General features: G+C 41.3%; 3 protein-coding genes across 10 annotated transcripts in view; 2 read left to right on the top strand and 1 right to left on the bottom strand.

The window, feature by feature from the left end:
* The first annotated feature begins 2,414 nt into the window (after positions 1-2,414).
* On the top strand, positions 2,415-10,780 carry MED31 (mediator complex subunit 31). Of its 2 annotated transcripts, none has more exons than XM_073315778.2 (4): positions 2,415-2,512; positions 4,598-4,675; positions 5,456-5,552; positions 6,809-10,780. In XM_073315778.2, exons 1-4 carry the CDS (start codon positions 2,503-2,505, stop codon positions 6,999-7,001), a joined length of 378 nt encoding a protein of 125 aa, XP_073171879.1. In that variant the 5' UTR covers positions 2,415-2,502; the 3' UTR covers positions 7,002-10,780. The 2 variants fall into 2 exon arrangements, with proteins under 2 accessions (XP_073171879.1, XP_073171878.1); XM_073315777.2 differs by lacking the exon at positions 2,415-2,512 and adding an exon at positions 2,524-3,357.
* On the bottom strand, positions 10,517-13,512 carry TXNDC17 (thioredoxin domain containing 17). The gene is made up of 4 exons (XM_073315776.2): positions 13,149-13,512; positions 12,053-12,134; positions 11,348-11,423; positions 10,517-10,841 (listed from the first exon to the last, which is right to left on the bottom strand). Exons 1-4 carry the CDS (start codon positions 13,495-13,497, stop codon positions 10,773-10,775), a joined length of 576 nt encoding a protein of 191 aa, XP_073171877.2. The 5' UTR covers positions 13,498-13,512; the 3' UTR covers positions 10,517-10,772.
* The window catches only part of KIAA0753 (KIAA0753 ortholog), a 36,048-nt gene continuing 25,132 nt past the window's right edge, over positions 13,434-24,349 (top strand). The window contains exons 1-10 of one of the 7 annotated variants that reach the window (XM_073315773.2): positions 13,435-13,548; positions 14,599-14,641; positions 14,976-15,104; positions 15,208-15,356; positions 15,982-16,579; positions 17,405-17,511; positions 17,797-17,859; positions 19,714-19,929; positions 22,168-22,378; positions 23,770-23,996. In XM_073315773.2, the coding sequence (XP_073171874.2) occupies positions 15,267-15,356; positions 15,982-16,579; positions 17,405-17,511; positions 17,797-17,859; positions 19,714-19,929; positions 22,168-22,378; positions 23,770-23,996 (1,512 nt within the window). In that variant the 5' untranslated portion in view covers positions 13,435-13,548; positions 14,599-14,641; positions 14,976-15,104; positions 15,208-15,266. The other 6 variants (XM_073315770.2, XM_073315774.2, XM_073315772.2 and 3 more) reach the window with 6 other exon arrangements.

Genomic DNA, 24,349 nt, shown 5'->3' with positions numbered 1-24,349 from the left:
GGCTTCTCTTCCATCCAGCATTGCAATGTCTCTGTGGTAACCGATTCCACATTTGGAAATGTCTCCTGTACCCACTTTATGGCTAAACTCATCATTTCTTTGGGGTCACTTATATTTAAATTGTCCATCTTCTGCAGAAATTGTGTTGCCATTATCTTGGCGGTTGCAAAGAACTGTGAAGAATATGGTCTCTAAAGACTTCCTACTTCCTTATCTAGGTAGCAGGTCACATGGTTAGTATTCATTTGGTAAATTAACAGAATTTTAACTCTTATAGTCAATTACATTAGTGGCAAAAAAAGGAAAAACTTATAATTTCTTAGGGAACACACTTCAAAAATGTAGACATAAAAAATTCTTATTTGTCCTTATAATTAAGAACTACAAAACAAATGTCTTATATAGCACTGTTTTTCAAAAAGCAAAAGCTCACAGTTTTTTGGCAAGCACCACCTGAAAATGAGTGCAAGTAAATGTCATCAATTGGAAAGGGAGCTTACTGATACAAAACTGAACTTTGAGTCCTTTGATTCTAGAGTTTGTGCTTTAGTTTTAGCAGCCCAGTGCAAACTTTAAAATTATAGGCAGCTATGAGTGAGCAAGGGATATGAGACTAGGTACAAACGGTAGGAAACATTTAACTGCTGTTTTGATTTTTGATTTATTTTTATGTATACAGCTGAATTTGTTATTAAAATACATTAGTATATCTATTTTTCCCCATAACCAACATTGTGGACTATGGACCCAATCCTGCTCCCTGCTGTTGATTTCATTGGGAACAGTATGAAGCCTTTTATCTCCAAAATTTGGGGTTTTTAAAATTTTTTCTGTGTTATTTTTCCCGTGTCATGTTCTACCTTTATTTTCTGTGCTGTTTCTGAAGAGAGATCATTTTCCCTTCTGGGTGCTGTAGTTTTGCCTACTTATTGGAAACTTGTTATTGCCGGCACCCAGTGCCGAGAGGCAAAACAACAGCAAGGTTCGTTGCCCGGTGTGAGTCACCCAATAATCACAACAGGGTGGAAAAGCAGGAAAGTTTATTTGCAGCTGCAAAAAGGTACAGGGAGAATAGAATCTCAAATCCTGCACACAGAGCAGGAAGTTACACAGGCTTTCATACATCCTTTCTTCAGCACACTTATCCAATAGCAAGCTGCCCTAAGTATCCATATAGCCAGCCAATCCAGTTACCAGCTAATTCCCTTGTTTTTTGTATCATTTGTTAAACTATACATAAAGCTGGTTTATTCAGCATTGTTCTTCCATATCTGCCCTGTTTGGCCTTGTTTAGTTTCAGGCAGTCTGACTCTGCAACATATTGTTGCAGATCCTCAGCATAACTGCTGCGAGTGCCTCCAGGCAGGGGGGCCAAGGACACTTGGGCCTAGTGCGAGGGGGCTTCATCGACACTCGTGGTCTTCCATCCCCTCGAGTTACCTAGTGGCCATGCCCCAGTGTCCCCAACATCATGAATAAAAATTATCAACATTTTTTACAAAGGGTTTGTAATTTGAGGTTTTAAAACTAATATTAAGGAGTCCAGTGGAACCTTAAAGAGTACCAGATTTATTTGGGCATAAGCTTTCACGGGTAAAAAAACCCACTTGTTAAACATATACACAATTTGCTTTGAGATCTATGGATGAAAATCACTGTATATGAGATTGATTATCATCATCATCATCATAGTATTATATTAGAGAAGAGAAAGAATTGTTAGGGCATCTGATCTCACTCTTTCGCTGATACTGTAGCACATGTTCGTATGATCCAATTTAAAAAGTCCAGAGCAATGAGGCTTTCACCACTTCCTCTGGGAGACTATTCCACAACCCAGGACATCTCACTGTCAGGAAGTGTTTCCTGATATTCAGCCTAAATTATCCCTCTTAATTTCACCTAATCACTTTCAGTTGTTTCTCTGTGTACCACACTAAATAATTCTTCCTCTTGCTTGGTGTTTGCAAGCTGTAGACAGTTATCATGTCCCATCTTAGTGTCTCGTGCTGCAATGAGTTCCATCCCGGCTGCTCCTAACACATCCTGCATTGTGATGTCACAATGCGGTGTCCTTGATTGTGACGTCAGACACAATGCGGCACCTTCACAACCTGGTATCATGAACAGCATGGCACCGTGGCGTCATGCACACCACAGCACTGCCATGGTGCAGGGTCATGCTCAGTGCAGCATTTCCCCAGTGTGAGGTCATGAACAGGGGCACCGTACCCCTCCCCCCATTCTGTGATGTCATTCAGTTGGCGCACTGTGATGTCGTGATACCGCAGCCCTGCTCGGGAGCTGAGTTCTCCCGCACTCAGAACACAAAGGGCCAATCACTGCTCCCCTTCTTGGGCTAACTGGCGTATTCGTTACCCTAGCAACACCCCCACGCTCTGCCGGGCTTCCCAGAATGCACCAGTGCTGCCTTCCGTCCGGCAGGGGGCCGCCGCCATCTTGTGTTCGGGGTGTCTCGGCGCGTGAGCGGGGCCGCCAGCCATGGAGACAGGTGAGAGCCGGGGGCGGCTTCCTCCACTCCCGTGAGCTAGGGGAGCCTCCCCTCGGCTCCTGGCCACCGAGCCCCCGGCTGGCGACCCTGCTCCTCTCCGCTTCGCTGGGAAGGGCTCGGAGCTGTGGCGGGGGGGGAGTGAACGCCCCCTTCTCACCAGCGCCTGCCCAGGAGCATCCGCGTCTCAATCCCACCCTCCCCCTGCTCTTTCCTCGAAGGGGAGCGCTCCTCGCCCCTCCGCATAGCACCCAGCAGGGCCTGGGTGTTATGAGCCCCCCTCTGTGCCCGCTCCTCTGCGGTGTTCCCCACCAAGGCCCCTCAGGGCTGCTGGGGAGGGACCCCTGGGCCTGGCCTTGGGAAGGAGTGCTCTCTAGCGAGGGGAGCAGGGGACAGAGTCCAGACACTGCGGGGAAGGGATGGGTATCTGCGGATTAGAGCTGGCATCTGTTCCCATCTCTTACTCAAGTCTGGGGTCCTGTTCACCTGGGTTTTCTGCTGCTACTACTTGTCTGATATTGGATTAGCATGGCTGAGTGGTTAAGGCGCTCGACTACAATCCTGAAACGGGGGGAGATCCGAGCTGTGCTGCATTTCACACTGAAAGGCCACGAAGCTGCAAACAGGGTGTCTGATCCATTGGGTTGGGGCACTTAGAGGTGGTCGGACCTGATGCGGATCACATCACTCGCTTGCATACCATTGGCTGTGAAACTGATTGACGTGCCTTAACTGTGTCAGCCCCATGAGCCATTGGCTCAGGAGAACTTTGACACTTCTTTACCCTGGTTCTCCATTTTACGGGATACCCATCACCCAAAATCATGGAAAGGCTGATTTGGGATACGGTCAGTAAAAAAGGATAGTCACATAACTCATGACTGTCAATATGGCTTAATTAAGTTTGTTAGGCAAACTTTATATCATGTTTTGGTATGATCATAAATTTGACTGATAGAGAGAACTAATACATGTAGACTTCTGTAAGGCATTTGATTTAATCCTCATCTAACATTTAACCCCCCCCCCCTTAAAAATATACAAAGTGAATGCACCCATATTAATAATGGATTAAAAGCTTTTTAACTGATAAATCACACAAAAAAAATGTAAATGGGGAATTGTCTGGGGGGTGGGGGGATGAGTGGTTAGTGACGTCCTGCTGGGATGTGTTCCTTGCAAATACTATTCAATTTCTTTGTGATCTGAGAGAAAATATAAAATTATTGCAGGTAAAATTTGCAGATGACAGATTGCTGGGGTAGTAAATAAAGACTGTGTTCAGTTTGGTGTTGGTGCCTCAAAAAGGATGTTAAAAAATTGGAAAGGGTTCAGAAAAGGGCAATAAGAGTGATTCAAGACCTGAAAGACAAGTGAGCTGTAGCTCACAAAAGCTCATGCTCAAATAAATTGGTTAGTCTCTAAGGTGCCACTAGTACTCCTTTTCTTTTTGTGAATACAGACTAACATGCCTGCTACTCTGAAACACTTTATAGTGACAGACTAGGGAAGCTCAATCTATTTAATTTATGTAAGAGAAGATTAAGAGGTGATTTGATTGCAGTCTTTAAGTATCTACACGGGGAAGATATTCCTGATAGTAATGACGTTTTGATGTAGCAGGAAAAGGGATAATGAGATCCAGTGATTGAAACTAGGGAAATCCAAATTAGAAATAAGGTACACATTTTTAACAGTGAAGGTAATTGATTGTTGGTATAACTGACATAGGCATGTGGTAGATTTCCCAAGGCTGGATCTTTCTAAAAGGTAGCCTATTGAAGTTATGGGTTTGGTGCTATAATATTTACTGATGTGCCAAATATTGATTAATTTGACAAAGTATCTCAGGTTTGGAAAGAACTATCTTGCAAAATGAATCAATATTACGATTTGATTGGAGGGATATATTGCTTTATCTCCTACTAACTCCAGATGGAGTGCTTCTGCCTATATGGCTCGGATTGAGAAACAAACCTTCCGTATTCTGTGTATAGCTCAGATCCTTATTAATGTTTTCCTCGCTTTCATTTGCATAGAATGCATGGGGTTTTTTTGTACTGACCTACTTTTCCCTCCCAACATCAGATGATACTGGAAATCGACTTCGGTTCCAACTGGAGTTGGAATTTGTTCAGTGTCTGGCAAACCCCAATTACCTAAACTGTAAGTACTTGAAGTGAAACATCAGGGACCTGAGTAACCAATATTAGTTACCAATATTTACTGTTTCTGGATTGCTAAATATTGAAAAAGGGTCTAATACAATAAGGGGGTTGGATCATTTAAGTTATTGATATATAAAAATTGCTCAGTCTGTAACACTTCTTGTTCGGACAAGCTTTATAGCAGGAATAGCTTTTTTTTTTTTTAAGTAATAAGTTCTATTTTGTGTAATTGTTTTCATTGATGAAACTCCTTGGATGCCAATATAAATTCCTAAATAAATAGCAAAAGCAGCTAAAGGGCATATTAAAATATTTTTAAGTTATTTAAAGGGACACCATCAATTTGAAGATTAGGCAATTAAAAACAAAAGAGAATTCAAGTAATTTTAAGGTGCTACCCCTATCCTTGCCCCTCAACCTTTTTGACAATTTTTATGATGTTACAAACACAATATCCTATTTTTAAAAGTCTGTTCTCTGCCTTGTTGCTCTGTGATAGACCTATACAAAAGGGGAAAGGTGACTAAGTTGCTATAAACACAGTGCTATCATATGAAAAATAAACATACTGAAAAAAGGAGGATTTTTCATCTCTCAATTATAGGACTCTTGGGAGTGATTTGTAACAGCTGTTGGTTTAAAACATTTTAAAAATAGAAGTGCTCTTTAATAATATATACTAAGCCACAAAGAAAGAAGCTTTTGTATGTGCTTTTCTAAAGTTTTAAATATCATTTGCTTTCTTGCAAGTGCAGTTGATACTCTTGTTTTGTTTCAGTCCTTGCACAGAGAGGGTACTTCAAAGACAAATCTTTTGTAAATTATCTTAAATATTTACTTTACTGGAAAGAACCTGAATATGCCAAATACCTAAAGTAAGTGTTAAATTATTTTGTGTTCTGCATTGTAATAATGTAATACGGATCTTATATTGTGTGTTATATAACTGTGTACTAGTACTTGATTTGTTTCCAGTCTGCTGATTTGTATTACAAAGTTTGATACATACACAGTCCAGGCCTCATGAGAAGACCTTGTATTTAATTACCTAGATAAGAGGGTGGCACTTAACCTTCCAACAATTATGCAAGTAAATCGTGATTTGGTAGCCTGCACAGAAGCTTCACTGTTTGCTGATAGTAAATATTCTTGAACGCTCTGGTACTACAAAGCCTGAGTCAGGCACAGAAAGAACACTCAGAGTTATTTTGCAACAAAGAAAAGAAATGGTATAAAGTACAGCATGGTTTTGAACACGTCTTAATTTTGCAGACTTGTTTCACATTTTGTGTAAGGAGTTTCTTTCTTTCTTCTGTTTTTCCACATGAGGTTCTGAAACTGATAACTATTACAGCTGATACACAGAAGCTTTAATGGAAATCTGTGACTGACCTCAGAAAAGTCACTCCAAGAGAAGGGTGAGGGGGGGTATGGGTGTGTGTTTCTCAGATTGAAATGATCAGCAACATGATTGAGATCATCTGAGTACATTACTGTATATAAGAACGTTTAAATAAGTGGATAATCTAGAGCAATGGTTCCCAGGCTTGTTCCACCGCTTGTGCAGGAAAAGCCCCTGGCAGGCTGGCTGGTTTGTTTACCTGCCGTGTCCGCAGGTTCGGCGGATTGCGGCTCCCTGTGGCTGCGGTTCGCTGCTCCGGGCCAATGGGAGCTGCTGGAAGCAATGGCCAGTATGTCCCTCGGCCCATGCTGCTTACAGCAGCTCCCACTGGCCTGGAGCAGCGAACCATGGCCACTGGGAGCCGCGATCATCCAAACCTGCGGACGTGGCAGGTAAACAAACCAGCCCGGCCCACCAGGGGCTTTCCCTGCACAAGCGGCGGAACAAGTTTGGGAACCACTGATCTAGAGAGCCTCACTTAGATTTTGGGGCTGCTTTCCTTCTCTAATATTGTCCATGTTATCTTAAAGAATGCATTACCATAATTAATTATTTGAATTATAAGTAGCAGAGCTTCTCAAAACATGAATATCTTGCATATAAATATTGTAAAATAATAAACTGTAAGAATATGGGATTTTTAATACAGAAAGTGGCAGTATATTAAATCTAATCTGGGTAAACCCTGTAAAAGTATGTATTAAAATATATTGTTTGGTTTTAATCTAGGTATCCTCAGTGTTTGCACATGTTAGAGCTGCTCCAATATGAACACTTCCGTAAAGAACTGGTAAATGCTCAGTGTGCTAAATTTATTGATGAGCAACAGATCCTTCACTGGCAGCATTATTCACGGAAAAGAATGCGTCTCCAGCAAACACTGGCAGAGCAGCAGCAACAGAACAATACTTCTGTAAAATGAGAGCGTTTGACACAGTGGCAACATTTACTTCATGTCAATACATGTATTTGCAAGGGAAAATTTGACTTATTTTTGTAGCTTTGGCATTAGTGATATACATAACCTCATGTGCTATGTAGACAGAGAACGTTTTTGGTTTATCAAGTGACTGTTTTCCTATCAACAGGTAGTATCCACGTTAACATGATGTAGCTGATGTATACTTTGTTGAACCTTCAGTGATGGTTTTGTTTTTTTCCGAAGAAAGAGTACAGTCTTAAGATCACTTTTGGCTTTCATACATGTATCTATTGTGAAAACTAAATGTGGTTATCTAAGGTCCCTGTTACCTTGGTATCTAACCATGGAGTTACTGAAAGAATTTGTAGTTGAAAAGCCTGTGTTTGAAGGCATATTCTCTGAACTGCAGCGTGTGGAGGACAGTGGCATGGTATAAGGTGACTCTACAAGCAGGGCTAAGTCCCCATGTGATGCGGAGAGGTATTTGTCACAAGGGCAAGGTATCCACAATTGAAATGAGATCTGTTACAGAAAACCTTAATTGTGCACATAACCATATTGAAGCAGAGCTGTCCTATGGCTGATGCTGCACTTCTGTTTGTCTGTTAACGATTTGTTGTTTACTGCCCTTGCTGTAAACTTAATGCAGATTTGCTGATACCAAAATTTGAGGCATAAACCAAAGTGGTGAGAATAATAGAGGTTGCAGCTGATGAGGGGAGATTAGTACTAACAACTGAGAAGCCCTTTCAGTGGGAAATAACCAGTGCAGACACAAAGCAGGAGAGAGAAACTGTGACAGTTGTACCCATTCAGTTATCTTGTCTCTTTAGCGTCAGCAAGCTTGACCAGTTGCTGCTAGGAAAGCTTAAAGGGAGTAAGTATATTTCAGGTAGTTGTAAATGTTTTTAAGACTTGTATATGAAAGGTCATAGGTAGAGAAGTATTTATCTTTAATATGACTGTTTTTATTACAAGAAGGTGACAACCCTACAGACACCAATTAAAGCCTTAATAAAAAAGAAATAGGTTATTACATAGTTGTTGTAAGTTATCCCTAACTGTAGAAGAAAGGCAGGGATTATACTTTTTCTTCCTGGCCATTAATTGAAGTGAATGTCAGTTGTAAAGAGTACAGTTCTGACACTAGAAGTAGAAAGTGAAGTGGTTTTTATTTTTCATGGACTTTGATGTTACTTTTCAGCAAGACTGTGGCTGTTGTTGAAACTATATTTAATAAAAAATAATAAAGCTTTATCCTGCCTGAAGTTTTAATGGGCTTATGCCCTGTAGAACTAATGTAGCTGTCTTCTAAAAGGGTTAAACTTAGATTGGCTATTTTCCACTGTAGAAGGCAATCTGTAAGCAGTTGGCCAGACTAACACTTATGCTTTTAGATAGAAAAAAAAACTTGGATGTAACAAGCGCCTATAAGAGCACAGCAAATATTGCCAACCAGCTTTTGAATTAGGTATGTAAGCAGAAAGATAGTTGGAAATGTTTCTACAGTATGTGCGCAATATTGCATGTTCCTTCTGTTAAGGACTTCTAGAATAACTTAAGTTGACTTATGAAAAATCAAAACTGATACATCTGAATTTCATCCTCACATCTACAGTGCTTAATTCTACTTCATGTAGCTCTCCCTTTATTCCACACCAGGGAGTATATTCTCCCTATTTAATCTTTCAAAAGATTGGTAAGGTTTAGAGACTGCTGTTGAAGTAGTGACCATACCCTCTAAAAACTGTTGGCCTTTAAGTTAATGTTTAAAATCTGTATACAGTCTGTATATCAGTCCTTCTCTGTGCACACCCTTGAGGAGTGAATGAGAAAGACAAACTTTTTAAAAGATGAGTCAACAGCTGTTAGCAGGCCATGCATCTGCAAAGCACACTATAGCGAGGTGACTGCATTACAGCAGTGAAATGTGAGACAAGAAGAGTAGAGAGAGATTACCATCTTGGCAATTGGTACTGAGTTAAGCATATCCCATTTAATTCTCTACCACATTTTACTTCTGGGGGAATTCTGCCCCACTGCACAATTTTGCAAAAATTAATGGGTTTTGTACAGACTTTCCTTTTCCCACTCCACAGAAATGGGCTGCAATGTTTCTGGCTGCCACAAGGGGCCACTGAACCAGGCAGAGACCAGCTTGCACCTACTGAAGACACAGCCAGGGGGAGGGTTTCTAGCAGCTGCAGTTCCCCACATGCCCTGAAGGAAAGAAGCAGTGGCACATAGGAAAATCCACCCAAGCCTGGGACTAAGCATCAGGCTGTGGATCCCTGGGCTCTGAGGGGTGGGCATTTGGGCAAAGGGGGGGGGCCATGCGGATGAGCTCTGAGTGCAGGTATCCAGGCTGGGTGGCCCCAGAGCTGGGCTCTTTAGGAGAGGGGATACAACTATCTCAGGTGGAGGGCCCAGGGCTAGGTTCTTGAGGATAGGGGTTTCAGGTGTATTGTCCAGAGAGGCCCATGGCTGGGCTCTGGAAGGGAGGAGTTGTGGATGTCTGGCCCCTGAGCTAGGCTGGGCAGAGGGGGAAAGAGAAACAGGAACTGGGCTCTCACAGGAGTTTAACTCTGTTACTGGGGGGATTGTCTGTCTGTCTATTGTTAGACATACTTGCTGACAGGTGTTTTGAAATAAATTACCAGAATAACTGAAACTGGCATGATTATGTAGTGTTGTTTTTGACATAAAATTTTAAAATAGTGTGCAGCTGTTTTTGGCACAGAATTACCCCAGGTGTAACATTTAGAGAATTTTAGTCAAAATTTACTTATTTTAGTACTGAACCTGTACCTAAATGAAACAGCTATGGCTAAGCTTCAAGTAAAATCTACTAAAGCGTGGAACTAGGACTATAACAGTTTTATATTGTGCCTCTTGCACATAAGTCAATAAATGGACAGTCTCTGGTGGTTCTTCCACTTTTAATTAAAATTTTCAGGTGGGGTAAGTGTTTTAAGTAACAGGACAGTTGAGGGAGGCTGGTACAGTGTCATTCTTGCTAGAGTAAAAAGACTTTCCAAAGGCTGGGTTTGCACTATTTCCCCCTGAGTAGTCTGCTATACATTCTGACTACATGCCTTTATAGAGAGAGAATAAGTCATTCCTATAAGTAGAGAATCAAAAGAGGACATTGTAATGTGGTATATAAGGTAAGTAGTAAAATAATATAGAATTTAACAAACAATCACATAGTGATAGTGGGGTTTATAAAAAACACACACGGAAAGTAGAAATAAGGGCAGACTAAGAAGAGGCCTTTTTACACCACAGTAGTGGGTAGTGTTGAGCTACAACTATGGACCTTTACTTCTACAGGGTAGTTTAGTAAGCTAGTATTTTCTTGCAAGTAGCCTTCAATAAGTTAGATAGCCTTGCCCATCCTGTGGTTGAGTGAGCAACTACATCTTACAGACTCTGCTTGTTTCTTAAACACTTCAGTTCCTCTGTTGATCAATATAGAGGACGTTCAGCCTGTTGAAAAGATTGCTAAAACACAATTTGTTGCAAGCAGGAGTTTAATTCAGCACAAGGGTCAATTATTGTTTTCTAGTGTTGCAAGATCCCTTCCCATGCTCTGTACCAACAGTTTCATGGCATTTATTTTGGCCACTCAGCCAATGCACTTGACAGTTTAAAAAGTCTGAATGGAGATAAGGCAATACATGATGGCTTCTTTAAATGAAAATGACCAGCAGCTTGAAGATATGGGTATCTACTTTCTAGCTAAATGATTGACTAAAGAAGAGAGAAAACTTAATCTTCAGTAAACAACATGTGCACAAGCTCTCTGTTAAGACATTCTTCTTCTACCAATTTCTGAGGCTGAAAGAAAAAAAAGTGGTTTCAAGAAGAGAGTTCAAAGTGTCAAGTCTTTTACAGAGTTCCTTGCTCAGCATAATGGTATTTAACTCTATAAACTAGAGACTAATAAACTAGTTTTCTTTAATTTGTAGGGTTTTTCCAGATGTCATACACAAGTGAAAATGGTGTTTGAAACTGCTGCAGAAATTTATGATGTCCAGTTAAGATTAATTTATTCTACCCTCCCGCACCCCCCCAGCTTTCTTGCTCACCTTTTCCCAAATAGTAGTAAAACAGCGTAAAGTACAAAGGTTAAGAATGCCAAATACTATGCTTTTGTGGTGGTTCCATTTTCAACACACAGCCTCCAATGGTTTGTGTCTTTAGAGTTTCCAGAATGGAATTGCCAGGCTATTGTAGGTCAGGAATAAATTTTCCTGAATACTTCAGTAGAGTAGTGGAGTGCAGGGCACCTGGTTGTTTTTCCATCTCACTTTAGCGTATACAAATTCAAATAAAATACTTACTGTTCCATATTTAAGTAGCGTTGGCACTCCAGTTAGTTTCAGATTCTTTCTAAACTCATTGTTGGGGTCTTTCCAGCTGTTTTGAAAGAGTTAGTTATGTTTATGCAAAAGTTCTACATTCTGTTTGGAGGGTAAGATAGCTTTTACTATTTCATGCATAATCAGTACTATTGAAAGCCCAAGGGAAATCTGATTTGTATTCTTAATGCATACAGCTACCACCAAAATAAGTAGAAATATAAATTGCAAGGAATTCTGGATCAAATCAGTATTAACTGCTGCAACATTAGCAGTGAGGTATTCTGCAACTTTCAGGTGGCTAATTCTCTGCATTCTAAATACCACTTGAAGTCCAAACTTTGGATTTAAAGTATTTTGTTTAACAAGCACAAAATGGCTGCATTTAGATAAGGAGGCTTAAATGTTCAGTTCAACTGTTACATTACTGTGATGAGGGATGACCCTAGGCATAAAGGTAACAAGCTTTTATAAGTCCTCTGGATGAGCATAAGGGTAGAGCATAAGAGACTAGACATTTGAGATGGATATGGCTTCCCACTGCCTGGACCAGCTCACTGAGAACAATTTGAACATATGACTTCAGATTTGTTTTATGGGACAGTATGTACATATATTAGAACTAAAAAATTATTTCAACATAAATAGCACAAGAAGCCATTAAAACGTAACTTTTTTAGCACTTACTAGGCTCGGTCTCCTACTTGGCAGTAGATGAATACAGATCCATCAGGCAGGCTATTTAATTCACTCCGCACAACTGGTTCAGCTAAAGAATAGAGTTTTCTAGTTAAGTTTACATAACAGTATTAATATTTTACAGTTGTGGCATCTTATGCTGTCATCTCTGCTGCTCATTCTTCCAGATATTCCTGCTCATTTGTCTGCTTCATGCACTAGTCACTATGCTTTCCTCTACTCAGCCTCCTGTGTATGGTACAACTTACTCGGACTCACTCAGCACCTATTTAAGTTGCTTCTGAAGTCCTGCTACTGCAGAATCACTCAGTGACCAGAGATGACTGAGGTATAAAATTGGCTAGTGTTTTCCCCAAGCCTTTGTCTCCTTGTCTGTATGACCTGGGAATATAAACTCCTCCAAGCAGCAACATACTTAGCTTAGTGAGTACTACCACACATACATACATCACCTGTACATGAATTCATGGGGATGTACGAGTCCATAATTGCCACCGAGCCAGGTCGGTTTTCTACTGCTAAGGACTCCTACTGGAAGTCACTATGTTGCAATGCCTTGGTATATTAGGGCTCAACTAACCGCTCATAAACTGGCATCTGGCCAGTTCAAGTGCCAAGGTAGGCAGCTGAAGTAGCTCACGCTGCAGGGCAAGTTTGCTAACTAAACTCCCATTCACGGGTATGATGTAATGTCAGCAGCAGAGATTCACCATTCAAGTCGAAGATTTGACAAGGGTGTGTGTGACACTGCTGGTAGTAATAACTGGTGGCTGGGGACCAGAGTTGGGGCGCTGATCGGAGGCAGGCACAGGAGAGAAAGAGAGAAGCAGTGTTTTGAACCCCCCCCCCCAAGGCAACAACTACAGATCGCCTTAGGAGACCACATCGAGTGAGAAACAGAAAAAGAGGGTCAGCCACCCCCAGGCAGAGTTATTCCACACAGCTGCCAGATACCCGTGGGGGGCGAGGGCGCGGAGCAGGCGCCCCCTCCTCTACACCGGCTCGCTGTAGAGGAGGGGGCAGGACAGCGGGAGCCCCGCCCAGGCCCTAGAAAGCGGGGGGAGGGGGTCCCCTCCGGGCTCACCAGTGACGCAGTCCGGGCACCAGCTCCTGCCCTGGGCATCCTTGTCCCCGCAGAACAAGGCGAAGACGGGCCGGCCGCGGCTCTGCTGCGCCGCCTGCACGAACCCGCCATAGCCCCGCGCCGCCTTCTCCTCCCAGCCCATGGCCCCGCCGCAGCCCCAACGTCCGCTTCCGGCGCGGCAGCCCACCCGCGCACGAAGCGCCAGCTCCCCGGGCGGGGCTTGAAGGGGACAGGCCCCGCCTACGGCGGCCGTGAAAGGACACGCGCGGCTAGGATTGGCCACCCCGGCACCCGTACCTTTGCCTCCATTCCCGGCAGCCCCCGCGGTAGCGGCGGCGGTTGTTGTCATGGGGCGGGTTTGAACCGCAGCGCTTCGCCAAGTCCCCCGCCCCCCTCTGCGGTGGGTGTCCCCCCGCCCCATTGTGAGAAGCCGGGGTCCGGTGCGCCCCGGGCCATCCCGCGCCTGGGCTCGGAGCGGGGCGGCAGGGAGCAAGGGGAGCCCCTGGGTGGCCTCGCTGGCCAACGCCCCGGGACGTCCGCTCCCGCCCTCCCCGCTTTCCTTTCAGGGCCGCGGGTCCCCGGACTCTGTTTCCCCCCTGCCTCCCACAGCACCAGGGCCCCATGTCCTCGCCTTTGCTCTGGGGCAGGGCTCCGGCCCCTCAGCGCCGCCCCCCCCTCCCCCGCGGCCCCTCAGCGCCGCCCCCCCCCCCGACGCGCCGTGCGCTCTCACCCCCTTCGCATGGCTGCTCCCCCACTACCAGGATCGCGCCTGGCCGCCCCGAGACTGCGGCCTGCAGCCCCCAGTGGGTCCCGCGCCTTCCACAGCTGAAGTGTGGGCCCTATAGGCGGGACGCTTCCGAGCTCCTGTGGGCCTTCCGGAGTTGTGAGTGGGAGGGGGGCTTGGCAAATCCTAGTTGGGAGGCTCTCCAAGGTGCGAAAGGGCCCCGCGTTGGGAGTGGGTGGAAGGAGGCAGAGAACAATCAGGAGACACTCGAATAGGAAATGGGGACTAGGAGGAGTTGAAATTTAGGAGCTGGACTAGATGACCTCTCCAGCCCAGGATTGCTGTGAAATGGAGCAGGGTGGAATTGTACAGGGCTTTGAAATAGAGAAGGAGGGAAATTGAAGTTGATTCAGAAGTCTCTGTCTTTACTTAGTTTGGTTATAAATGGTAGTAGAGGTAGAGTGGAATTAACTGTTACAGGCAAGAGAGGAATATTTGTTTTCACGTGATAAATGGAGGAATATAAAGATTCAGGTGAGCACAGTAACCCTGGCAGGAGCTGCAGAGGAACTGGCACTTGCTCCAACCGTGGGCAGCACGGTTGGGAGAAAAAGAGAAGAAGTAATGTCCAGAGGAGCTGGGGAACAGAGTGAGGCAGTCTGTGATTTAAACTGGAGAGAAAGCAGCAAAGTCATTATACCTGATCTTGAAATTGTTTGAATTTAGGGGCCCCTCAGGAGCCCTCGGCTCTTGCTGAAATTAATTGCTGGTGAGTTTATATATCAGGGCTTCCTGAGCCATTATTTTTATTTTATTTCCCTTTCCACTGAAGAAATGTAAGAGATCCAGATGTGTGCTCTCCATTGGTCTACCTCCTTCTGATGACAATATATTCTGTACTTTATGCCATTTCTCTCTTGTGGTTAATGATTTGGGGCAAGTTTGAGAAAACAAAGGTTCTTTTTTCCACCCACCTCTTTTCAGTAGACCACAGTTTCCTTGTGCTAGTAATAAGAGCTGCAAAAGTTCTTCCTTAACCCTGTATTCTCCTTATGGCTGGTAACGTGAGCATTCCCTTCACAGTCTGTAATGCTGCTTTACAGCCAGCTGCTTCAGTGTGTGAAAGAAGAATGTAAGCTGTATCTAGTGCATCAGAAAATGTGAATATATCCACCACTTTGCTTCCAGCCTGTACCACTACAAAGAGCATGTTCTCAAAATTACTTCCACAAGTGAGTGTTTTGCCTGTTAAGCTATTACATTTGTTAGGCCTTGTCTTATTTTTAAATACAAAACCCCACACCCAAACATCTTGTCTACGTGTTATAATTTTAGCAGAGGCCAGTTTACAGATGACTGTGGATTTTTAGAATCCTTATATTCCATTCAATGTGATGGGACCAAGCAAACCAGACACGTTGTATGATCCATTTGCATCCAATATCCAAGCAGAAAAGAATGAAGCGAGGACTCTCCAGACACAGGTATTATTTGACTTCTGAAGTGATGACTTCTCAGGGTTGGGTTTGCCATCCTGTTTTATAATATGATAAACTTAACCTACTTCCTGACGCTGGTTCTGTGCACAGCTGTAGTGTCAAGTTTGCCTGCCTTCTTTCATGTGTCACCAGCATCCATTGGCATGATATTTATTCTTCTTTTGTAAAGTGCTTTGAAATGTGCAGATGAAAATGTATAAATGTAAATATCTGTCTTCACCCCTTCCTTCTCACTTGTAAGTACTGCCTGTGATTATTTTGCTTTTATAATGTTTTAAATATTTATTATGACATGGTCCTGTGCCAAAGCTCTTTGGGCTAGATTTTTAAAGGTTTCTTGTTATTTCAGTTGGAACTGGCCACCTAAATGCTTTTGAAAACCTCACTAGGCATTTAGCTGCACCTTTAGGTGTCTAATAACCTTTAAATATCTGGCCCTTTGTTTGAGTGGGAAGGATGCTTTAGGACTAAAATAGCTATCACCTGCGTGGTGATACGATAAATTGTAATGTGAAGGGAATTACATTTGTCCTTCTTATTTTATGTACGAGGTGCATCATTTGTGCAATATGCTATATAATGTGGACTTTTTATTTAATCTGTGGAACAGCTCCAGTTTAATAGGAACGTTCCTGCAGCTCCAGAGAACTTGGCTGTCAGATTCTCCAGCCCTCGTCCAATTATAATAGAAAAGCTGAAGCCACCTGATGGTCAGAGAGATCTAGGTAGTGGTGATGACACCAATTTAAGAAGTTCTGTCACATTTTCAGTCATATCTGAAGAGAAACTAAAACTGGCCATCCAGTTAGCTAAAAGGGATGTAAAACGAAGACACCTGGAAGAACAAGTGAAAGAAGCTGAAAATAAATCAATGTCCCCCCAGACATCGGAGCAGTGTAAGAGTGTAGTATCTGAAAATCCTGCAGAGAGGAGTGCATCAAAGTCTCGGACATGCTTGAAATATCATCAGCAACTTGGTCAACCCTCCAAAATGGAGATTACCAACTCCGGTGCAAAAGTGTATCTCTATACTCCAAATCAGGACAAGTTAAAGCCACCTGTTTCAGATTCTCCGCCCACCCATGATCCAGGACCAGGGCCCAAGCCAAGACTGAAAAAAATTGAAGATAAAAGTACACAGGAAGTCAGACGACTGCAAAAAGAACTGAGATGTTGCATCCAGAAAATTGAAGAAATGGCTAAAAAAGGTGAAAGACACAATAATTATTTTTTATGTAGCATTACTATATCTTGTTTCTCTGTTCTTCTCTCCAATTTTAGGCTTGGACTTGAATTTGTGTTTGTTCCTGTGTGTGTGTGTGTGTGCGCGTGCATATTTTTTTTAAAGCTTTTTTTTTTTTTTTTTAAGACAAAATTAAATGGATGATCCATTCAGGGTATTAGTAAGGTGGTATGGAGCCTTTCACCTTCATAACATGGGTTCAAATCCAAGCCATGTTGATAGTAAACTCTTTTAATGGCTTGTGTGAAATGCATTGGTGATGCTGTTAGTCCTGTTCCTATTGGATAGATCTTCAGATTACAAAAAACAGTATCACAGCTAGAACCATTGTTGGCAGTTACAGGAAAGAGACCAATGGCTGTCAGAACTCTTGCTTGTTAGAAGACACATGAGAGGTGGAGTGGTTAATTTTTTTTAGTTTTGACACTATATTGACTTGTTTGTAATATTTAGCAAGAGGTTTAAAGAGTTATAACTTTCTGTACATTCCTGCCACAACTTTATGATTTGATTTGGGAGATCATAATGGAGCTGGCAAGATTTACCTGATCAATATTGGATAAGAATATGTAGAAACATCCTAAAATGATACAGAATGTGTAGATAAAATAGTTTCTGTATTAGTTCAAGATAATGCCTTGCCAAGGTAAAGGTGCACTGTGAATTGGTCCTGCATGAAGGAAGCTCCCTTGCTAGGTAATCATGCATTTAGCTTAAATCAGGATTTCCTCACATTAACTGGGTTGTCAAGACCTATAACTCTGCATTTTGCAAAAATAACACTTTTTAGAGAGATGTGAAGAAATTTTGGATCCTGATGAAGAGCGACGAGTTCGCATTAGGAGGCAGGAGCAAGCTGCACGGTCTGCTCGGATGCTGTATGTCCTCCAGCAACAGGTAGGAACAGATCATTTTTTAAAAGGGTGTATATAAAATATGATGTATTTTGTATGCAATAGAACTGGCCTGAAACAAAAGCCTTTGAACTTCAGGTAAGTTCTAATCTGGATCTGAATTTCATGGCTGAGCCCTACCATTATAATAGGATGAACCAAAATGCCCTCAAAACACCTCTTAATTGGAAAGTTGGAATCTGAACCTAGACTTTACAACGCAGGCCTGTCTTTAATCTATATGTACACACAGCTGGTTCTGACTGATTTTTGTTTTCTGAAAAAACAGGTAAAAGAAATTCAGGAAGACTTGGAGAAGCTGAGTCCTCATAAAATCAAACACACAAAGAAGGTAAGATGTATTGAACTTGGATTGAATCTTTCTGAAAACAAGTTTTTGGGATCTTGAATGAACTTTTGGTTAATTCAGTTTCTAGGTATCCATTACAAAGGCTCCTTAAGTACAACATTATTGGAGAAGTATTCTGAGACTTTAAATGTTCCCATCAACCCTCCGTCTTGGATTTATATCTATAACTCAGCTGCTTTAGTTCAGGCTAGCATAGTATTTGGTATATTGACTGTATAACTTTGATTAATAAAAACTAAAGGCAGATGATGTAATTAATGCAAGTCAACATGGATTTTTGGAAAATATGTCCTGTCAAACTAACTTTCATATAATATATATAATTTTTTTTTTTTTTTTTTTTTTGAGATTACAAGCTTGGTTGTAAAGGTAATAGTGTTGACCTAATATACTTAGACTTCTGTAAGGTATTTGACTTGTTGCCACATGACATTGAGATTTAAAAAACTAAAATGATATAAAATTAACAGTGATATGCAGAATTGTTTTAGCCATGTTGGTTCCAGGATATTAGAGAGACAAGGTGAGTGAGTTAATATCTTTTATTGGAACTCGATGTAAGTTCGAAAGCTTGTGTCTCTCTCGAACAGAAGTTGGTCCAATAAAAGATATTACCTCACCCATCTTGTCTGTCTAATAAAATTAACATGGTAGACATTAAATGAATTAAAAACTGGCTAACAGTTCTAAAAATGTAACTGTAAACCAGGAATCATTCTTGAATGGATGTTTCCAGTAGGGTCCTGCAGGGATCAGTTCCTGACCCTATGCTATTAATATCTTTATCAGTGACCTAGAAGAAAATGTAAAATAATCACTGATAAAGTTTGGAGATGACACAAAAAATTAATAATAATGAGGACAGGTCACTGATTCAGAGCAATCTGTATTGCTTGGTAAACTGGGAGCAAACAAACTATATGCATTTTAATACAGCTAAATGTAAATGTACACATCTATGAACAAAGAATATAGGCCAAACTTACAGGATGGGGAACTTTATCCTGGGAAGCAGTGATTCTGGAAAAGATTTGGGTGTGTCAGTGGATAATCCGCTGAACATGAGCTCCCAGTGTGATATTGTGGCCAAAAGAACTAATGTGATCCTAGGATGCATAGCCAGAGGAACCTGGAGTTGGAGTAGAGAGGTTATTTTACTTCTACATTTGGCCCTGGCGGGACTGCTGCTGGAATACTGTGTCCAGTTTTGGTGCCCACAATTCAAGAGAGTTCAGAGAAGAGCCAGAAGAATGATTAAAGGATTAGAAAACATGCCTTTACAGTGATAGACTCAAGGAGCACAATCTATTTAGTTTAACAAAGAGAAGGTTAAGGGCTGACTGATTACCGTGTATCAGGATATGCATGGGGAACAAATATTTAATAATGCTCTCTTCAGTCTAGCAGAGAAATTCAATGGCTGAAAGTTGAAAATTCAGACTGGAAATAAGACATAAATTTTTAACGGTGGGAGTTATTAACCACTGGGACAGTTTACCAAGGATAATGGTGGAGTCTCTGTCACTGACAATTTTTAAATCAAAATTGATATGTTTTAGGAATTATTTTGGAGAGGTTCTATGGCGTGTGTTATACAGGAAGTCAGACTAGATGATCATAGTGGTCCCTTCTAGCCTTAGAATCTATTAATCTTTTCTGCACTGCTTAAGCAGCTGCCAAATTTCATCACAAGGATTGATACGTCTCCATCACAATTAACTGAGGGCAAAATATAGTTACTTAAATGATCAATGAAATTCTTCTACGATTTTCTGAATAACATCACTTGAAAAGTGCTGAATATTTAATCACACATGTCTTTCCTTTGTGCCACAGTCTCGAGCGATGTCCAGAGTGGCAGCTGCCCACAGAGGAGCCATTCGTGCCTTGCAGGTGTTTGCCACACAATTTACTGATCAATCAGAGCAGCAGGTTCCTGCTCATTACAAGGAGTTGGGCAATCTCATTCGACAACTATCTCTCTGTTCTGCCAAATTAGAAATGGATTCTTCTGTTCCTGACATCATCATAGACATTCTGCTACAAATTGAGGTGTGGAAAGTGCTTAATTTTTCTTCGAAGCTGATGTAGAAGAGGCTGGATGAAATATTTAAGTTCTGGGTGCAAACTATATCACGGGGGGATAAAATATTACCAGTAAAAATATGGCTTAATAAGTGCATGTTGCAGTTGCCAGGGTTTGTGGCTATATGGCTTTCAGATGCTGCTGTAATGGTGGTAATATAAGAACCTAGTTTGAAGATAAAGATATAGCTGAAAAATTTACTTCAGCACTATGTTTCATAACCACTTTGGTTGGAGATATTTCTGCCATGTATATGAATATCAAGTAGAAGTTCACTAGGAGTGTGTACGGTGGGAAAAGAGCAGCTCTAAATTTTTTAAATACTTATTTATTCCAGTTGATACAATACAGAAGTTCTCAGAATCAGCCTTACGGTTGTAACCTTTAACCTCAAGTGATTTTTTTTTTTTAAACTGATCAAGATTCTGTGGGCCACGTAAAAAAGTGGATTATTTGTTGTTGTTGCTTATTTTAGGTGTTGGACTGACACTGCAGCCGTGAGAAGATATTTTCAAAAAATCTAACCACCTTAATGTATTATAATGATTACAATGGCTGTAATTTTATTTAAAGTGCTATAGACTGCCTATAGAAAGCAGTGATAGTCGTTGTTGCTTCAGGAGGGGAAAAAACAGTGGGCTACTTATGACATCATGCTGGAAAGTCTTTCTTCCTTCCCTCTGGAAGGAAGGTGAAGGCTTTTAATCTGTTGCCCATGAGTCCACTTTTTAAGAGCGATTTTTAAATCAACTTAACTATAGGGAGATTATTTGTTAGGTAGATTCTAGATGAATATCAAATTGTCTGTGTGAAGGGCCAATTTCAGGACATGCATTTAGCAAGGACATACATTTCAAGTCTGGTTCTGGCAAAAATAATCTATTCCAGAAGTGTAGTGGCCTGGTTATGGGGAATGCATGTTAAAACCACGTCTCCTGATGCCAAGCCTCATCCTGGAATGCCCCTCTGTGGCTTCAGCACAGAAGACTTATGAAGCATGAATTGTAGGTTCTGAGAAAACCAAGAATAAGGCACAAAAGTTTTATCCTGTGATTCCCCTCACAATCATGGATATTTGTTTTTTGCCCATGTTGGATTTGAGGCCAGAGAAGTCTCATTGATACTACCATTTCAGTGCTTATTACAGATGAGTTATGCAAGCAAGAGATATGGTAAGCTAGGAATATACTGTTTATCTGTTACTTTATCTGAGTACTTGTACGGCTCCATCACTGTAGTATCTGAACACCAGTAATGTGTCTGTAAATGTCACAGATACTTAACCTGTTGGAGGCTACCTTGTTTATTGATCAGATAAGAAGGATTTTATAACGTTCGAACATTTTGGAATGATTTCTGGACGCTCGAAATAAGAACTGATGATGCCCACCAAAATGGTCAGAGCTGCTTGTTAGGTCAGGTAGTTTTCTTGCTTACCTCCTATCAGAAGCTTTTCAGAGTCCTTCTCAGGTTTGAAGACCCCACTTGGTTGATCTAGCTTCTGAAGGTGATTGGACACAGTCTGAAAATAGACTTCAATAAAATAATGAATTCAGTGTTAGTGAAAGGTGCTGGCTTGACCTCCCAGGGGACTTTGTTCTCTCTTCTTTAGCAACAAGATGGGTATAACATGGCAGCAGAAGTACAAGCTTCCCCTGTACTATTCTCCCAAATGGCCCTAAAGGTCTACCTGTAGTAGCAACAGTAATTCAGTCTCCGTGGCCCATTCAGTACTTGCCAACAAAGGTGTCAGTTAATGCCATTTGTGATGGTTTGTTTTTGTGATATGAACTGGTGTCCACGTACTGACCATCAAAAATCGAGTAGTTGTGCTAGGATTATGTATCTGGGCACATTTTATAACAGCAGTTTTTAGGACTTGTCTGCTTTTTAAAATCTGATAAAATACTTTTCTTTTCACAGTGGAGCTCTAATATCTGTTGTGAAAACTAGTTTATATTCTTCAAATGTTTATTACATTTAAATGCTCTTTGAGAGCTTACTTTAGTCAATAAAAAATACGATGTAAATGATACAGGCATTTTTACGTACGATTATTACACTAATTATAATGACAAAGCTTTTTGAGTGATAATTTAAAAAAAAAATCAGTACCCTTGAGCTTTGGATCTCATCAGTCTGCCAACATTAACAAACCAAGTTTAATGAGAGATTAACTTAAATGAAAAAAAAAATTGTGGCAGGACTTGGATTCTCTGCTGGAGAAGAAACGATCACCCAGAAAAGTGAAGAAATGTCTCTCGGCATCTCAGGGTAAATCTCCAGTGAGCAGTGAGATGTTTCCAACCAGAGAGCAGATTGCATCCTCAAAGAAAGAGAAGAAACCACCCATCTCAAAGGTGCGACTTGAACAAGAACTGAAAAAACCTTCGGTAGCTAGGAAACTCCTGACTGGTATGTGTTCTGAATACTTAATTAAAATGATTTCATTGGTTAATGTATAAGCAGCATAGTGATCAGCAATGACGTGTCATAATACATTTTTTATGTCTGAGGTGCAGAATGGCCCATTCATGGTACAAGAGTGTTGTCTTGCTCATCGTGTGCTTGCTAGAACCCTGCAGCTTTGGTACACAATTCCTTCAGTGCTTCACATGAAATGACAACTTGTTGCCATAAGAGGGTCCTCCAGCTTCATGTACCAACTTAAACCTCATTATTTAACTTTCTTTTAAACATGTCTTCGTCATGCTGTTAACTTTTTGCTTTTGGAGCACAGTTACATTTTCATCTAAAGAGACCCTCAAAAGTCTATATTGCAGCATATAGCTGAGGTGGTTCTTTACTAGTTGATTGTAATGATGTATATAAAATACATCTAACTATCTACATAGCTAATTATGAAATACATTCTAGTGGAATATAGGATTACCCACTGTTGGGGAATCTGCACCACAGATGCAGCAATGTCGGTACACAGTTGGATTGAATGAAAGGTGGTGTCAAAGCTTTAGCTCAGAATTTCCTTAGTTTTGTGCAGGTTCTTGGGTTTTTTGCCTTTTTCTCAAAAGCACAAAAACCTATCTCTTAATTCTAAACTGTTTTCCCCTCGCACAGTAATTTTATCCTTTTCCTTCCTCCAAGTTTCAACACATAGAGAAGAAGCATTGGCTTATGGGTAGAACAGAGGACTGGCAATCTGAAGTTCTGGGATTTATTTCTGTCTTTGCCTCTGGTTTGCTGTGTGACCTTGGGCTAATCATTTAACCTCTCTGTATACAGGCTTAATAACACTTTCTTTCTAATATTGTGAGGTTTCATTAAAACAGTTTGATACATCCTGAAAGCAGTCCAAAGTATAACATTAGTATCATAATGTGTGGTGTCTTCCTCAAAGGGTTGTTTCTTAGAGTAGCATATGCTAACTTCCTTTCCTTTCTTACTGAGAGTATAATCTGTGCAATGATCCTGTTTTTCATGAACTTAACTAGGGACATGCTCTCTCTTTATCTACTGAATTTCATGTCTCCTGCTGCTAGTAGTGTTTGTTGTCGTCTCTTTCTAGTCCTCAGGTGGCCTTGAATATAGGCATATAAACTGCTTTCAAGCATATAACTGCTTACTGAAGCAGAGCAGAGACTCAGCTTGTGTATTATTTGGCAAAGGAAACGTTTGGAGTTTACCAGTATGGTGGTGGTTGTTTGTTTGTAGTGCAGTCGTGCCTAGGAGTCCCAGTCATGGACCGGGACTCCATTGTGCTAGTCTCTGTACAAACACAGGACAGAAAGATAGTCCCTGCTCCAAAGAGCTTCCAATCTAAGGTTTATTTTTAACTATTTATGTAGATGAAGATCAACATGTTGCAAATATTCCATTGGCACAGAAGCTAAGCAGTCATGCTGATCTATCAGATCAAGAATTCCAGCAAGAGCATGACTCTCACACCTCAGACAGAGATGCAGTTTTAAAAACAAGTCAGGATGCATTGATGAGAGCTGGAGCTGTGAAAAAAGTCCCTGTGCTTGAAAGTGGACCTTTGAAGAAGAAAGGTGTATTATTACCTGCCAAACAGGTACAAGTATGACACTTAAAATGTACTCTTTCCTCTTCTCTTATGGGAGCTTTAAATTAATGTAAGGCACTGTTAAATAAACATGAAACCAAGTAACTTTCAAAAACTAAGTTAAAAGTGGTTTCAGACTCTATATCTGCCTCTTGGTGTCGCTGCCAGATTTTCTCTCTTTATAACCACATGTTCCTGTTTTTAAAAATAGTTTTCTCTGTCCTCTGTTCCATGGTTCTTCCACAATGCATGTCGAAAAAGCTAACTGACTGCCAGAAATGTGAAACTGACTATCTACAAAGTATTACCAAATGCTTTTAGTAAATGCATTGGGGAAAACCGAGAATTCTGTTTCATGTTGG

This window comes from Lepidochelys kempii, chromosome 17, assembly GCF_965140285.1.
Source record: "Lepidochelys kempii isolate rLepKem1 chromosome 17, rLepKem1.hap1, whole genome shotgun sequence".
Lineage (NCBI taxonomy): Eukaryota > Metazoa > Chordata > Testudines > Cheloniidae > Lepidochelys > Lepidochelys kempii.
The sequence above is the reverse complement of the archived record's forward strand: the minus strand, read 5'-3'. Positions and strand labels throughout refer to the sequence as shown.